Here is a 15,663-nt window from a genome sequence, read left to right on the forward strand (position 1 = left end):
CCATTGTAAGTGCATCCATCATTTTCCTGTACCCACTTAATCCAATTCAGGGTTGCCAGGATCCATAAATCATCATTTAAAAATGAATAAACTGTCACCCTTAACAAAACTTGCAAGCTGAGATAAACCTACAAAAATATGGAGTTAACACTCTTGGAAGAAAAAAAATTAAATAATTGAACAAAGACCTACACAAGTCTGATATGAATGTACCTTTAATTTTTGGTTTTATTTATTTTTTATTTCCAAGCGTTGTTTAAAAAATTTGACATAAGCATGTGGAATTAGCTGAATTCAGAGAAATTTTAAGAACAAATTGATTTTACCAGTTGTCTCCAAGTAATCTGTTGTGTCCACATTCCATAAACATTACCAAAAGTTAATTAAATAATTTCTGAAAATTTAATTTTATTACCCCCTTTTCTCCAAACCTAACTTGGGCTCATTATAGTAAAATAGTTTGGGAAAATTGATGTTAAATTGATAACGCAGTCCTGTAAAGCTCTCTTTGTTGCCTTTTAGTGGTTTTGTACAATGTGGACTTAAATGTCTGTTCTGAGTAAGAAGCCGATGTTTTTCTGAGGACTTTCATGCCGCATTCAAGGCACAAACCAAAACAAACACATTTTTCACCTTCAGGTGGTCAAACACGACTTATGATGCCATTTTTGTTCCGATGGTCCTTTTATGCTGGTTCATGTAAATTATCCACTGTTTGCTGACATGTTTGGATTATTTTTTTAATAGTTGTACATTTATTGAGGCTTAAACTTTTCAATGGAACTTCGGAAATGGTAGCACACTTGGATGACGGTACTACTAACCCTAAAATATAGACCTACTCATCTATTTCACTTAGTCAGTTAGATTTTATTATCATGCACGTTTTGCATTTCAATTTTAAGCCGTTTTGATTTTTCATTTAATTTCACTTAGGAAGCTGCACATGAAAGATTCGTGGGAAGAGTTTTTTCCGACAGCACACAAATGTGGCATTTGGCACGCTCTATTCAGAAGCGAAATGAGAAGAAAATCCAACCAACCGCCAACAGAAACGAGCGAAGGCGTGGCGGTCCGACTGAGGATATGAACACCATGAACCTCCGAACTTATCTATCAGTTCAGTTGGAGCTGGCGTGAATCGGGAGAAGTAAACACACAGCTTTTGACTTCAACTCTGTCCCTGCTGAACAACAACTGGTAATAGCTGATATAGTTTATCTGCTCTCGTGCAGCTGTACGAACTTGTCTTCATTCTTGACAACTTTCCTCTCATCTTCTTTTGTGTTAACGTTTCAGATAATATTTCAGTGCGCCGGAAACGGGGTGAGCGTGACATAAACAACATGTCCCATCAAGCAATGAACGGGGTCTCGTGTCGGGGCAAGGTGTTGACTCTCGACAACATGAACCCCAACGTGAAGCGGGTCGAGTACGCGGTCCGAGGTCCCATTGTCCAGCGGGCGGTGCAAATAGAGAAGGAGCTAAGAGAGGTAAAGTACTCCAACGTGTGCGACTTGGTGCGAGAGACTGCAATAAAGTTGGTAAAGAGCACAAGCAAAAGATGAACAATCTTGTGAAAAAGACGTTAAATAGACAGCTAATGTCAGAGCTTTATTTATGTGGCACCCAGGAAGCAATTAATGTGGCGTTTAAAAGGGTGTTTTATTTATTTATTTATTTATTTATTTAAAGCGCGTGCTTATTTCACTGACAGTGAATTTACAGACTGTCCAGCTGTTTCAGCAGCTGGACCACGACGGAAGTTTTTGCCTAAATTCTCTTTTTTTTTCTCTCTCTCTCAAACACTTGCTGTATTAAGAAAAATGCTTATTCGTAGGTTTTATCACACACCAGATGCTGTTGAAAGTATACAAAAACAGAATGCCTTAGCTGGTTCCTCAATATATTATTGAAAAGAAGAAGTCAAAAATTGAATGCTTGTGGTTCTGATAAATCAGATTACAGTAACTCAGAGTGGGGCCAGGACAGGGAAACCAGGTCAGCTTTTCAGGTCCACACCTGACCTCCGCAGCCTGTCATGTTCTGCTTATATTACATTAAACAAAGATAATATTGATCAACTGCTCTGGGATAGGAAAGGGTAAGCAGGTCAAACTGGGTATCTTTTAAAAGCTAAAACCTCTTCTGAAGAGATGTGAGGATCTGGAGAGGACAGCTCTAGTCGGCTTCGAGTACATTTCACTCTTCTTTTAGCCTGAGGTGGTATCAGGACTCAAAAGATGTGTATATTGTGAAGAGTTATTACATAAGATAAGAGAGTACATTCTCTCTCTTCCTTTGTCTCTCTGGGTTTACCCATTCAGGGGAGAGTTCATTGGACTGAGCTGCAGCTGTGAGGCCCAGCAGGCTGAGTGGCCTTTCAGTAGAAGGAACTGCATCAAATGCAGTCCTGATTAAAGTGCTCCACTTCCTTGTGTGACAAAAGAAAAACCAGAATGGCAATGTTTGACTTTAACTACGGCAATTAAATCTTGCAACTTGCAAAACAGTCGTCCAGGAATTATGTGAAACTCAAAAGCGAAACATCACATTTTAGTTTCCTGAGGGGTCACTGTGGTTCATATAACAGCAGTCTGCGGGTGTGCTTCCTGTCGGATCCGTGACTGGAGCACTTTACTGGTGGCTCAGCAGGTTTTATGTGTGTGTTTGTGTGTATTTGTGCATGCATGCACTGGTGTGGTGATGACTCTAATAAATCCTTACCCAGACATCTGGCATGACACTGTCCGCACTGCAGCAAACTAATTCAGGCTTGGATCTCAGCTGCTGACAAGTCTGCATTTTCATTGACTACAACCGGAGAATGGGACAAAAATCAACCTGATATTTGTACAATTCCTCTGTGTTACCTTAGTTGTTTTCTTAAGACTGACATGAGTAAAAAGCTTCATTATAGTATTGACTTAGATGAATCGCATATACAAATTAGCCATGATTATTATCCAATTTGCATCAGTGAAAGCTTAAATGTTCCAGTTATTGTAGTGTGGCTGAACAGAGCTAGTTGGAAGACATTATCATGAGATGAAGTGAATTCAGGATGCTTGTCAGGCCAGGCTCTGGTGACCTACAATGTATCTTGTCCTGGTTTGCTGGTCTGGCCTCTGTAATCAGAGTGCCTGGTGCTGACTGAGCAGGAGAATGCAGCACTGAGCCAGGGAACTAACTGGCTCGGAGAACAACCGGCCTCTTTGTCACTTGAGTATAAGGAAAGGATAAAGACTAAAAGGGAAACACAGCACATCCAGTTACATACTGAGTTTCTCCCAGACAGGTTTATGTAGCAAAAAGCGGTAAAACAAGATTAGTAAGAACAGGATTGACTGAGCAGTAATATGTGGTGTATAACCACTTTGATTCTGTGGGGTGAATGTTATTAATGCTAAACTCCAAAATGTAAGATGGCTTGACTAAAAGTGAGTAGAGCATTTTGTAACTTTATGAAAAACAAAGCAGTAATTTGAAAACCTGAACAACATATCTGCACATACCTATCTCTGCAAACTACAGTGGAAAGTTGAGTCTAAGGGAGCGGCTGCATTCTTCTTTGTCTTTTTCTAGTCAGATCCACCATTAACAGTTTAATGCAGAACATAAAACAAGTCTTTGTTTTTTTCGTTTGTTTTAGCTTCTTTATTTATTTGGTTTAAGCAACTTTTGCTATGTTTGCAAATATTTATTTTCCTTCCCATGTTAGGGCTTGACCTACACACTTACACAGACCAGATTTGCATGTGTTCGTTTAAGTCTCATATTATTCATTTGGTTAGAGTGAAGTGTGGAATAACTTCTCTCATCAAAGTTCTTCTTTGAGTAGGTTTATATGAGAGTTTGAATTAGCGACGAAGTTGTGTTCAAATGACGAGTAAGCATTTTATTTTAAATCTAAAACTCTTATAACACAAATTTTTTTGACATTTTGAATTATGTTTAGATTCAAATTGGTTTTCTGATGCTGAAAATGAACAAAGAAAAACACCTCTACAAATATCAAAATCTGTAATCAATATCTGGTAAGACATTTTTGTTCAGGCTTGTCCTTGCACCACATTAGACCCTCTGCTGTCACATGATGTCATCTGAGGAACAGCAACAGGTGCAGCATGTTGGGCTCGACAGAAAGACCGCACAGGCACCAAACCAGACTTCATGTTATTGGGTTAGGTCAAAGAAATGAAGAGAACGGATATGCTCATGAAATGAAAATGAACAGTGAGTGGACATTAGAAGAAGAGTGAAATAAAGAAGATTCAAGCCAGTCATGTAATTAGATTAGGCCAGCATGTCTTGGTTAATAACCCAACTTCAAACAGTGAGCAGATTGTGTCTCCGTGAGCCCCAGCAGCATCCGCTCTCATCCCCTCCCTGGTCAACACTCCTGCACTACGGACCAATGCAGACCCTGTACCAGGGTCTTTGTAAAGCAGCAGGGAGCTAATGAGAGACGATGAGTGTGTGGTGTGGAGGTACCCAAAGGGTTGGTGTGAAATAAACACAAGCAGGTCTAATTTTGACTAACAGACTCAAACATTAGGAGGGGATAACATAGAAAAAGTACACACATGAAATTTGCTCACACAAACACAATATATCATGGACTAAACTCTCACTGGGTTTCATTTTTTAGTCTTACTTTATGTATATATATATATATATATATATATATATATATATATATATACATATATATATATATATATATATAGGTCCAATTGGACTCAAAGCAGTCTGACTATCACTTAATTATGATGTCCCATCTAGTTTGAATTCTTGCTTGTGTTGTTCTTATTCTCAAAAGTAAGTCGCGTTGGATAAAAGCATCTGCTAAATGACTGTAGAATAAAATAATTTGGATCATATGTATTATTCTTGGCTAGTCTCAGCATATTTTCTGATAAGATGTTCCGTAGAGTGAGTGTTGTCCTATGATCCTGGAGCATTTTTATTTGTTGCTCATTTGATCTTTCTGCTATGAGTAAACTTTTGTACCAGGCAGAATTACAGTACTGTAGGATGGACATGACAGTAGATGTATAAAACAGCAGAAGAACTTGCTTGCTCGCCCCAAAAGACCTAAGGCATCAGAGGAAATAGATCCTTTATTTTGTTTAGTTTTTTTTACACTAATTTCAATCTGATCCTTCTAAGACAATAGCTGGTCAAACATGACCCTAGGTATTTAAATGATGGTACCTGCTTGATTTTTTCATTACAAAAGACAGTGGAAATATATTGGCACTCAGATTGTGACCCAAATACCATTTCTTCAGTCTTTGCAGTGTTTATTTGGAGAGCATATTTGTCACACCATTCAACCACTTTATTCACACCCTGCAGGTACAGCTGATGGTTGTCTGAGTTGTTAAATAAAGTGAGCAAAGCTGTATAATCTGAATACTTTGTTGATTTTAGTCATCAATATGACAGTCGTCAGTGTAAAGCATGAAGAGAACAGCAGAACTCACACAACCCTGTGGGGCGCCAACATTGGTTGTGACAGCAGATGACAGATTTTTGTTTATTAAAACTCGTTGGACCCTGTTTGTAAAGGAAGAGGTGTACTCTTGACTGCAGGCTTCCACACTGTCAACATGCCCAGACACATCTGGTTTGCTGCTCGGTTTCTCATTTTACATGTCAGTACGTTTTTTCTCTTGCTTTTTTCTCCCACTTATCCTCTCTTGTCAAACACATTCTAATAATTTTTCATCATCATTGCAGGGAGTCAAGAAACCATTTACAGAAGTCATCAAGGCGAACATAGGAGATGCCCATGCTATGGGTCAGAGACCAATCACCTTTTTCAGACAGGTTGGCACAAAAACCTAGATTTTCCTTAGATGTGTTAGAATTATTTGGACATCTCTCTGTTAGATTGCTAGATTTCTCTGCTTTTGTGTGGTCACCTCTGTACCTCTGTTGCTACATTGCAGCTTTAAAATATTAATCATTACTGAGCCCTGTGTTAGCTCTTTTATGCACGAACTATGAAACAATAAAGCAGACTAAAAATATTTTGTATGCAATTTTCTTAATTCCTTCCCTTGCATAGCAAAGGCTGCATGAGGACATAGTTTTCTACTTTAATAAAGTTGAAACATATTCAGTATTATATTTCCAAATAAATTATAAGTGTGTAAAGAATATAATGCATTGCCTCTTAATGGGAAAATAAGCTGGCTCACTTTTGCCCCCTTTCTCAGGTCTTGGCTCTGTGTTCTTATCCTGAACTCCTGGAAGACAACAAGTTTCCTGAGGACGCCAAGAAGAGAGCGCGTCGTATTCTTGATGCCTGTGGAGGCCACAGTATAGGTCAGACAACTCCCCACATCTCCTCCAACCACAATCGCACATCACCTTCTCCCAATGTGCACGTCACTACCCTCCAGTTCCGTTTTTGTTCTCCTTAATAATTAATTTGGGCAGTTTGAGTCTGTGTGAATAGTGTTTAAAAAGTACCAGCTGATCGATGCAGGACGTACAGTTTGAATCAAAGGTCACTCTGTTGTGTTGAAGGTGCCTACAGTGCCAGCCAGGGAATTGAGTGCGTCCGCCAGGATGTGGCGCGCTACATAGAAAGGAGAGACGGTGGTATCTCTTCTAACCCTGACAATATCTACCTCTCCACCGGGGCCAGTGATGCTATTGTGGTATCTTTCACACATGCTTTTTTAATCTTCTCTTCAGCAAACTAGTGAAATACTGTTGAAGTTTCTCTTAAGATTTTCCCATGAATTGCTTTGGTGCTTTTAATCTAGTACAAGTATCATACATTTAATGAAATTGGCCTTTTATTTAACTTTTGTTAATCATATACTCAGCTGTACTTTGCACATCTGTAACTTTACTCCACCCACAGACCTTTGTTACCATCAGCAAAATCCGGTTTCTGGATAACCTTAAGTTACACTCAGCTACTGCAGTGAAATATCCTGCTACTGTTTCATTCACTGTTAAACTGTGGCATATTTGCACAGAGTGTACTTGCAGAGGCGTTACATTTTGCCTACACCTTGTACAATTTGACTGCCAACTCATGAGGAAAGGATAGTTGTACAGCTACTCCTCTTCTAAATATACATTAAAATCAATTACATTCTCAGGATTAAAGCTTCTCCACCTCTTCCAATCCCAGACCATATTGAAGCTGCTGGTGTGCGGTGAGGGACCAGACCGTACAGGAGTCATGATCTCCATTCCTCAGTACCCTCTGTACTCAGCCACGCTGGCCGATCTGGGCGCCGTTCAGATCAGTTATTACCTGGACGAAGAGAAGTGTTGGAGTCTGGATGTGACGGAGCTCAAGAGAGCCTTGAACGCTGCAAAGCAGCACTGCAAGCCTCGCGTCCTCTGCATCATCAACCCTGGAAACCCCACAGGTGTGTCAGGTGTCTCTAGTTTAGTTGTTTTGTTGCTGTTTATTACAAGGATAGGGTACATTTTAAAAAGAATTCCTGGATAGATGAGACATCAGATAATCATCACACTCTTTGTCCTGTGTGATAGGTCAGGTCCAGAGCAGGCAGTGCATTGAAGATGTGATCCAATTTGCTAAAGAGGAGCATCTCTTCCTCATGGCTGATGAAGTAAATCACGACACTACATCCTCTTCAACAGTCATATATGATGAAACACACATACACAATAACTCAAATATGAAATAAACTTCCCAAGAGTTAGTTAGAAGACACAGCAGAGTAACTATTTAAACAGAATACAATTATTTTTTAAATGTGTCCCACTTGTGTGTGTACACAAACCAGGCCAAAAACATGATTAGCATCCCTCATTATACACTCGCTGTACTTCATTTTCAATGTGCACATTTTTTTTTTTTTTTTTTCATACTGTGTTTTTAATTAATCGTTTTTTTCTTGCTGTAGGTTTACCAGGATAATGTGTATGCAGAGGGTTCTAAGTTTCACTCCTTTAAGAAAGTGTTGTTTGAGATGGGACCAGAGTATTCCAGCACTGTGGAGATGGCCTCCTTCCACTCCACCTCCAAGTGCTACATGGGAGAGTGAGTAGCTACACATCAGCAAATATGTACTGTATGAAAGTAAATGAGAGCTTTTAAATATTCTAGCTTGTGCAGTTTTTGAATTTTAGAATTGCACCTGTTGATCCGTATATCTGAATGTGACAAAAACTTGAAAGAACACACAAAATCCCAGCAATATGTAGTTTGTTTTACCACAAAACATAAGCTATGTCTTAGAAAATGTGTGGCATGTGGAGTTTGCAGTATCAGTTGGTGCAGATGTGGATGCAGGTTACTGCAATGAAGTGCATCCAAACTAGGCAGCACACCAGTGGTGAGCTACAAGAAGGATTAAAGAGAGAATGAGCACACTTTTTTTAACTCAGGTACATCAAGCCCAGGTGCTCAGATCAAAAGGCACCAGCAACCTATCCAAAGACAGATGTTGTACTTGCAGGCAAGGCCAGGGCTGTCACACTACCGTATAAACATTATATGACTACTTTAACGTGAACAAAGTTATATTCACTGTCTCCAATAATCTGTCACCAAATATGCAGATCTTAGACAGCTATTAAACATAAACAACAATACAGCACAGTTAGTAAATAAATAGCTGTTTTTGAAACACACACAGAAGCTGCCAACTGGTTTAAGACCCTCACCTTAACTTCTAATCAGTGTAAAACAAGTCGGCTAGGGAACAAAAGAAGACATTTGATCAAGGGAGAAATCAAGTAAAGCTTCATGTTTGAAAGCATATAGACATAATGAAAGTTTTTTTTTCATTACAACCATAGAACATAAGACAGTATTCAGAATATTGCTGCTTGGAAACTTGCCTCTTCTAGATCAATAACTCACATGCAAAAAGTATCTTCTACCATACAAGGGGGAAAAAAGATAATACCCAAACCTAATTTTTTTAGATGTTGCTTATATCTGTGCCTGACTGAACAACGGTCTGCATGTGCAGTCAGCATTATGTGGCATGGCTTTGACATAATTTCTATTTGGCTACTAAGGGGTCTTGATCAGTTTATAACATGCGGGGAGTAGTTAATTTATTAATTTTTTTTTTTTTTTTTTTTTGCATGTTTGATGGCAAGGCAGTAATCATTCTGTAGCGGAAAAAAACCTACACGTATTTTATGAACCTCACTATCTCTAATCATCTTAAGAGCAGAAAAAAAAAAATCTGTTAATCTGCTGTTTGTGTCCAAGTTGTACATGTTGCATATTAAGTTTCCTGTCATTTTAAGTGAAATCAAGCACCAACAACAGTTTGGAGATGTTTTATGAGAAAGAAGAATGGACTGAACTTCATGGGGTGGCTTTAAAAGATCCTCTGAGCTGCTTCCTGCTACTGACGTTTGAATCATGTCCTGCAGAATAATCTGTGTTTACATTTTCTCTTTGCTCTGTTTGCTTTTGTCAGGTGTGGATTCCGTGGAGGCTACATGGAGGTGATCAATATGGACCCTGCGGTGAAGGCCCAACTCACCAAACTGGTGTCAGTGCGTCTGTGCCCTCCTGTCCCCGGTCAAGCTCTCCTGGATCTGGTGGTGAACCCCCCACAGCCAGATGAGCCCTCCTACACCACATTTATGAAGGTTTGAGAAACACACGACACTCAGAGTGTATGCTAACTGATCATTCTTATGTAAACACTCGTAAACGCCACATAATCTGTGCACACAAAGCCTACACTGAGTGTGCTAAAGTCCTCACACGGCACTCATGAATAATCAGCTTCTACTTGAAACGAGTAAAAAAGGTTTATTCATTTCAGATTTAAGTATACAATTCAAAGCTGTTTTGTTCCACAAAAATCTGAGCTTCGCAAAGAGGATAATAAGTTGTATAATTCATGCTGTTGTATTGTTGGTTGCTCGTGTGCACTGGACCCACAGACAGTCTGGGGCATTGTGTGGTAGAGGAAGCCATGTGTTCATTGAAAATATCAGTTTCAGACTGTAGACAGATTTGTGCTTGCATGGAAGAAAAAGCATCTTTTAACAGTACAGTATTTTTGCATTATGAATGACCAATCATTTCCCCTTTTTGGTTTAACAGAATGCAGTTTAAATTCATAGCAAACAGCTAGCGGAATATAACTAAAACATTTATTGCAGACTGGTCTTCCATTGTATTTATCCTTCACCTGTTGAGGACTTTCACAACAAATGAAGCACCATCAAAAGGTGTGTTTATTGGCCTAGGGAAAGTAGGGTTGTCAGTGGAGGCGGGTGGACAGTGGAGGAATGTTGTCATGCCTCCTATTTGCCACAAGAGGGAAAGGGAAAGGAAAAAAGCCTGGGCTCGGTTTGGGGGCTGGATCATATGAAGCCACATTCAGTACTGATGCATGAAAGCCATCCTTATTTCATAAAGATGGTAAAACTAATAATTCTCAGTTTTTTTATTCATTATATTAACACGACTAATAAAACACCAATGTAAGACATCGGTTGTATGAATACTTAGATTTACTATGCAGGTTAAAATGAATCATGAAATGTCTCTATATCAAGTTTTGGGTTTTTCTAGCTTTAGACATGGAGAATTTTTTTAAATGAACTAAAATTTTTATCAGGTTTTAGAATTCATAGAAAATCTGCACTGTTGGGATAATCCAGCATCAGCACCTGAAATGGACACAGTTTAAATGTTGCTGTTTTAACACATTCATCCCCTTCAGGAGCGGACAGCTGTGTTAGCAGATTTGGCAGAAAAGGCCAGACTAACAGAGGAGATCTTTAACACCGTACCTGGCATCACCTGTAACCCAGTCCAGGGGGCCATGTACACCTTCCCCCGCATCACACTACCCCAGAAGGCCATTGACAAGGCCAAGGTTTGTTATCCACACACCCTGCATGCCTTCATTTACTTGTTTGTGGGGCAGCTTTGTGAGTAAGCATGCACATTTGAATCTGCAGGAGGAAGGCGCAGTTCCAGACATGTTCTACTGCATGAAACTATTGGAGGAGGAGGGAATCTGTTTGGTACCAGGAAGTGGTTTTGGCCAAAAAGACGGAACCTTTCATTTCAGGTTGATACACCTCACAATTTCTCAGTCACGGCATGAACATATTGCTTCTGGTTTAACCACATCTAATTACAGGATGACCATCTTGCCTCCAACTGAGAAGCTGAAGGTGGTGCTGCAGAAGATCCGTGACTTCCACTTGCGGTTCACAAAGGAGTTTTCCTAACAGTCCTCAACCCGTCAACCACATTTCGGAAACCAACCCATCCAGTGCCAGTATTTAAATATCTTTGTATGGATGATGAAGGCGCTCTCTGCAGCAACCATCTTCACACTAGTTCAGATTTTTCCAAGCTCTTTTAGTCTTTGAAAAACCTTCAACTGTGAAAACAGACGCTGTCAGATTTTTTATTCATGATGCACTTTCTGTAAGTTTAACTCAGCCTGGTCCATTGTGTTCAAAAATATGTTAGTGCGTTAGATTTTTGGGTACAGATGCATCCCTCTCCTGCCATAATGTTTATTGCCAGACCGTTTTATGTTTTATGTGATTACTTAACTGAACTGGCCTGAAGAGGATGCATTACATTGAGGTACTGTATTGTTTTAAATCCAGAATCAATTTTAAATACTAATGTTTGAAATGTATTTCCATTTGATTTTTCTCTGAACTGTTTGCACTTCCACCTCTTCAAAATTTTTAAATATGGGATTTAAAAAAAATTTCAGCATGATGTGTCTTTCTTTTTTTAAAAATCAAAAACAGTCATTTCCAGGTGCTGGCCCACTTAAATCATTTTTAAGTTTTATTTAAAAATTGTCAGCAGTGCTTACATGCTTGTAGAAACAGAAAGCTGAATCTCTTGGAATGAACAGAAACTAAAATGATGATTAAATGTAATCACCACAGAAACTCAGTAACACCATTTTGAATCCCCTGCATTCCCTTTACCTTCCCAAAGGCATCAGCGTCCTCCCAGACACGACCTCAGCATGAGTTCTTAGATACTTAAGGAAAGTCTCAGAGTTCATCCCTCTGCTGTAGCTTTGTGGCGTGCTTTTCCAAGAACTTGCTAAGACCTTCTACTGTTCTGTCGCCACCTTCAAGTTTGACTGGGCTCTGCTTGCTGTCACTTGGGGCAAAGTATATTGTGGGGAAGCCTTCCACTTTGTAGTTGTCGTTTGGCACGTCGTTGGCCGTGGCGTCCATCTTGGCAATCACCAGGTTCTTCTCACCTTTATACTTTTTGCCCAGAGCCAAATAATCGGGCTCCAGTTTCTTACAGTGGCCACACCAGGGAGCATAAAACTCAATCAGGACATCCTTCTGGGTGTCCATGACAATTTCATCAAAGGTCTTTCCCACCACCACCTTAACTGGTCCTTTGTTGTTCTTTGGTATTGGCTGGGACTTGATGATTGGTTTGAGCTTTCCTGCAAATTAGATTTCAGCACAAAGTGGGATTATTATTTTCATCAGAAAAGTGAAAATTAAAGAAGGAAAAACAAAAAAAAAAAACACACCTTTCTTAAAAGCCATGACAAAGTCTCTGAGAACCTCTGAGTCAAACTCTTCTGGCTCCATGGCAAACTTTTTGCCTCCATCCGCCATAATTCCAACATTCACTTCCTCTCCGCTTTCACTCAGGCCAAGGCTCTTCAGCTCCTCTGCATAATCCTCCTCATCAGCGATGGCAAACGTGTACTCTGGAAAGTCTTTGGCCACCTCCAGCACCTTGGACCTCCAGAACTGTGTAGCTAAATAAAAATTACAAGTCCAGACATTGTTATACATCTTACTTTCCTTCTCCTTTTTCTTTTTTTTTTTTTTTAAACATTTCTGCTACAGCTGTGTGAAGATTTAAATTTAAGCGCAGATGGAAAATGTACAAGGCAAGTACTCACAAGCTTTTACACAAGATTATGCATCAAACTGAGCGTACCTTTCCTGTAGTCAAAGCTGAAGTCAACTCCAAAATACACAACAACCAGTGGTCTTTTGCTGTAGCGTTTAGCATCGTTACTTGGCTTTCTGTGTCCCACCAGAGGAATGGAATATTTCTTGAAGAATTCTTGCACTTCTGCCACAGTTGTCGAGTCCTGCAAGATGAATAAATAAACAGGTCTTGAGTTCCACTGAGTTTTTAGGGGCTTGATTGCAGCAGCTGACTACTTTTCAATTAGGCATATACAAAGCATATTATTAAACAAAAACTTAAATAGAAACAAAAGCTGTTGTGACTGAGAAAGCAAGTAATTTTCATTAAATAAATAAAGACTGAAAAAGTAAAATAATTAAAAAAAAACATCACCTTGACTGCAAGTGTGTGAGATGCTGGTTCATGCTTTGAGTGGAACTTTTCAGGCTGGTTGATGACAATCTGACCAGGAGAGGCTTTTAATGATTTGGCCACTTCAGAGTTGAAGGTGTGACGGAAGGTGAAGTCTTCTCTTAGTATATTACCTGCCAGACAAATAGAATACACATCAGTTTCACTACACTGGAGAACAAGGGAACGTTTTCACAAGCAGAGATATAGAAAAATAAAAAGCTTAAAAAAAAAAAAAAACACTTACAGGCCTCACTGTAGATCTCATAGGCTGCATCCTGTTCATTAGAGAATACACCGACTATGACAGCATCATCACCATCCTTAATGAACTCCTGCACCTGTTTTACTGCCTGGACCTGCTTGGAGGGAGGTCCTGCCTGCTCACCCATGTAATCCACAATGCCTTGAGAAAAAGATAAGGATCATTTGTGATGGAGGATACGACGCAGTACCCAAATAACAGCTAGGATAGACACTGCACAGTCAGTGACCTACCATGCTTCTCTCTGGGTCCGTTGTAGTCAAACACCTTGCCTTTCCTGAAGATCTTCAAAGTAGGGTAACCAGAGACTCCAAAACGTGAGGCAAGCTCCGCCTCCACTGTGGCATCCACTTTGGCCAGGGGGATGGGAGGAGAGCGCTGGCTCAACTCCTTGGCTGCCTTCTCATATTCTGGAGCTAGACGTTTACAGTGTCCACACCTGCAGGTAAGTTATAAGGAGGAGGGGGGGTTGAAAGAACTGATTTTTCTGATTCTTCATTTCAGTTCATCTTAAAAACCTTTTTAATTCTACTTTTCAAAACTCACCATGGAGCATAAAACTCCACCAAGATGATGTCTGCATCATTAACAGTGTCATCAAAGTTGTCCTTTGTCAGTACCAGTGTCGCCTCTGGAGGCGGCTTCCAGTCTGGATTTGAGACTTCTTTCACTCGCTCCACAATTGCTGCAACACACAGTATTCACCATGTTATTGTTTATATATATATAGACACACACACACATTAAGCTTAAAAATTACATTTATATTCATGATGCTTAAATTGACTTCTTACCCTTCTCGGTTCTGTCTCCATCGTAATCCACAGGCTCACCATTTTTCAGAATCTTGATGGTGGGATATCCTGACACGTCGAACCTGCTCGCCACTGCATTGGCTACTGTTGCGTCTACTTTAGCCACAGGAATAGGAGGATCATTTTCCTTGAGGGTCTGAGCAATTTTCTCATACTCTGGAGCAAACTGTTTGCAATGTCCACACCTAATGAAATAATCAAATGCAGATGCAGTATACTTAAGTGTCTGCCAGACTAGCATACTGAAAATAATTTCTACTCTATGATAAACTGTTATTGAATGTAATATTTGATTTTAAATGTGTTTAAAAGAAAAACAGATTGCAAGCCTACCATGGAGCATAAAACTCAACAAGAACTGTGTCTTTGCCCTCCATGAAGGTGTCAAAATTGCTGTCAGTGAGAACAAGCACTCCATTCTCTTCTTTCACCTCTGTGTCGTCGTCATCCTCCTCATCATCATCATCATCTTCATTGTAATCACCAGCCTCTTCCTTGTCATCTGCCACATCTTTACATCAAAACATGAGAAGGAAGTTTATCCCTTGCACCGCAATCCATGTATAGCAGATTTGGGCTTAACATGCTGGACACACAAACATACTTTTCTAAGATAAAAGCTGCCCAGAGACAATGTAAAACAGATCTAAAAACATGCAAAAATATTTTAGAACTGCTATAAATCACACTTACTACACAATATGTATATTGAGTGTTGCAGTGTTACAGTCGTGGTGACATTCAATTAGCCTGCTAGCTAGCAGGCTAATTTAAGTATCCACAGTAACTTAGCTAGCTAGTTTGATCAACTATAACTTACAGAAAAAACGCAAGCTGTATCATATTAACAAGTATTAGTGTTTTAGTAATCAAGCAAGGCTGCAAGGCATTTCACACTTACCATCTTCACATCTGCATAGAGTCGCAAAGTGTGCGACGCCAAGCAGTACAATTAGCAGCAAAGCAACCTTCTTCATTGTCCACAGATGATGCAGTACAGCGTCAGCGAGGTGATGCTCTGAAGTAGCTGGTTAATTGCCTTAGCTAAAAACGCCGATGAATGTCATCAAAACTCTGTCAGACCCGCTGTCCGGATCAATACTGATATCTGGCTTTGCAAACCTATCAGCTTGTGATTTCATACAAACTTCTGAAATCACGCACGCCGCCTCCTCCGTCGGGAACTTGTCTGACTTGCCACATTTTGATTGGTTCTCATCAATTTCTGTCCTCCAATCACAAGTCGCCACTCAATT

At 39.8% G+C, this 15,663-nt stretch overlaps 2 protein-coding genes across 2 annotated transcripts; one reads left to right on the top strand and one right to left on the bottom strand.

Annotated features, from left to right (window-relative positions):
* The first annotated feature begins 1,045 nt into the window (after positions 1-1,045).
* On the top strand, positions 1,046-11,566 carry si:ch211-217a12.1 (alanine aminotransferase 2-like). Its single transcript, XM_041968456.1, has 12 exons — positions 1,046-1,200; positions 1,300-1,493; positions 5,746-5,835; positions 6,228-6,336; positions 6,541-6,674; positions 7,160-7,403; positions 7,531-7,610; positions 7,908-8,044; positions 9,444-9,618; positions 10,707-10,862; positions 10,948-11,060; positions 11,133-11,566. Exons 2-12 carry the CDS (start codon positions 1,347-1,349, stop codon positions 11,221-11,223), a joined length of 1,476 nt encoding a protein of 491 aa, XP_041824390.1. The 5' UTR covers positions 1,046-1,200; positions 1,300-1,346; the 3' UTR covers positions 11,224-11,566.
* A 224-nt stretch (positions 11,567-11,790) lies between these two features.
* pdia4 (protein disulfide isomerase family A, member 4) lies at positions 11,791-15,557 on the bottom strand. Its single transcript, XM_041968453.1, has 10 exons — positions 15,309-15,557; positions 14,741-14,918; positions 14,387-14,592; positions 14,139-14,277; positions 13,826-14,031; positions 13,575-13,733; positions 13,310-13,461; positions 12,941-13,097; positions 12,522-12,755; positions 11,791-12,431 (listed from the first exon to the last, which is right to left on the bottom strand). Exons 1-10 carry the CDS (start codon positions 15,382-15,384, stop codon positions 12,019-12,021), a joined length of 1,920 nt encoding a protein of 639 aa, XP_041824387.1. The 5' UTR covers positions 15,385-15,557; the 3' UTR covers positions 11,791-12,018.
* Positions 15,558-15,663: the final 106 nt, after the last annotated feature.

This window comes from Melanotaenia boesemani, chromosome 18 (genome assembly GCF_017639745.1).
Source record: "Melanotaenia boesemani isolate fMelBoe1 chromosome 18, fMelBoe1.pri, whole genome shotgun sequence".
In the NCBI taxonomy this organism is placed as follows: domain Eukaryota; kingdom Metazoa; phylum Chordata; class Actinopteri; order Atheriniformes; family Melanotaeniidae; genus Melanotaenia; species Melanotaenia boesemani.

What these genes read in the sequence shown, in the direction of transcription:
- si:ch211-217a12.1 (XM_041968456.1), top strand. Translation starts at nt 1,347, where the DNA reads ATGTCCCATCAAGCAATGAACGGGGTCTCGTGTCGGGGCAAGGTGTTG. An exon ending in TCCAAGTGCTACATGGGAGA is followed by an intron (nt 8,045 to 9,443) that starts GTGAGTAGCTAC and finishes TGCTTTTGTCAG; the next exon opens with GTGTGGATTCCGTGGAGGCT. An exon ending in GACGGAACCTTTCATTTCAG is followed by an intron (nt 11,061 to 11,132) that starts GTTGATACACCT and finishes ATCTAATTACAG; the next exon opens with GATGACCATCTTGCCTCCAA.
- pdia4 (XM_041968453.1), bottom strand. Translation starts at nt 15,384, where the DNA reads ATGAAGAAGGTTGCTTTGCTGCTAATTGTACTGCTTGGCGTCGCACAC. An exon ending in CGGACCCAGAGAGAAGCATG is followed by an intron (nt 13,734 to 13,825) that starts GTAGGTCACTGA and finishes CTTTTTCTCAAG; the next exon opens with GCATTGTGGATTACATGGGT. An exon ending in CTCACACACTTGCAGTCAAG is followed by an intron (nt 13,098 to 13,309) that starts GTGATGTTTTTT and finishes TTCATCTTGCAG; the next exon opens with GACTCGACAACTGTGGCAGA.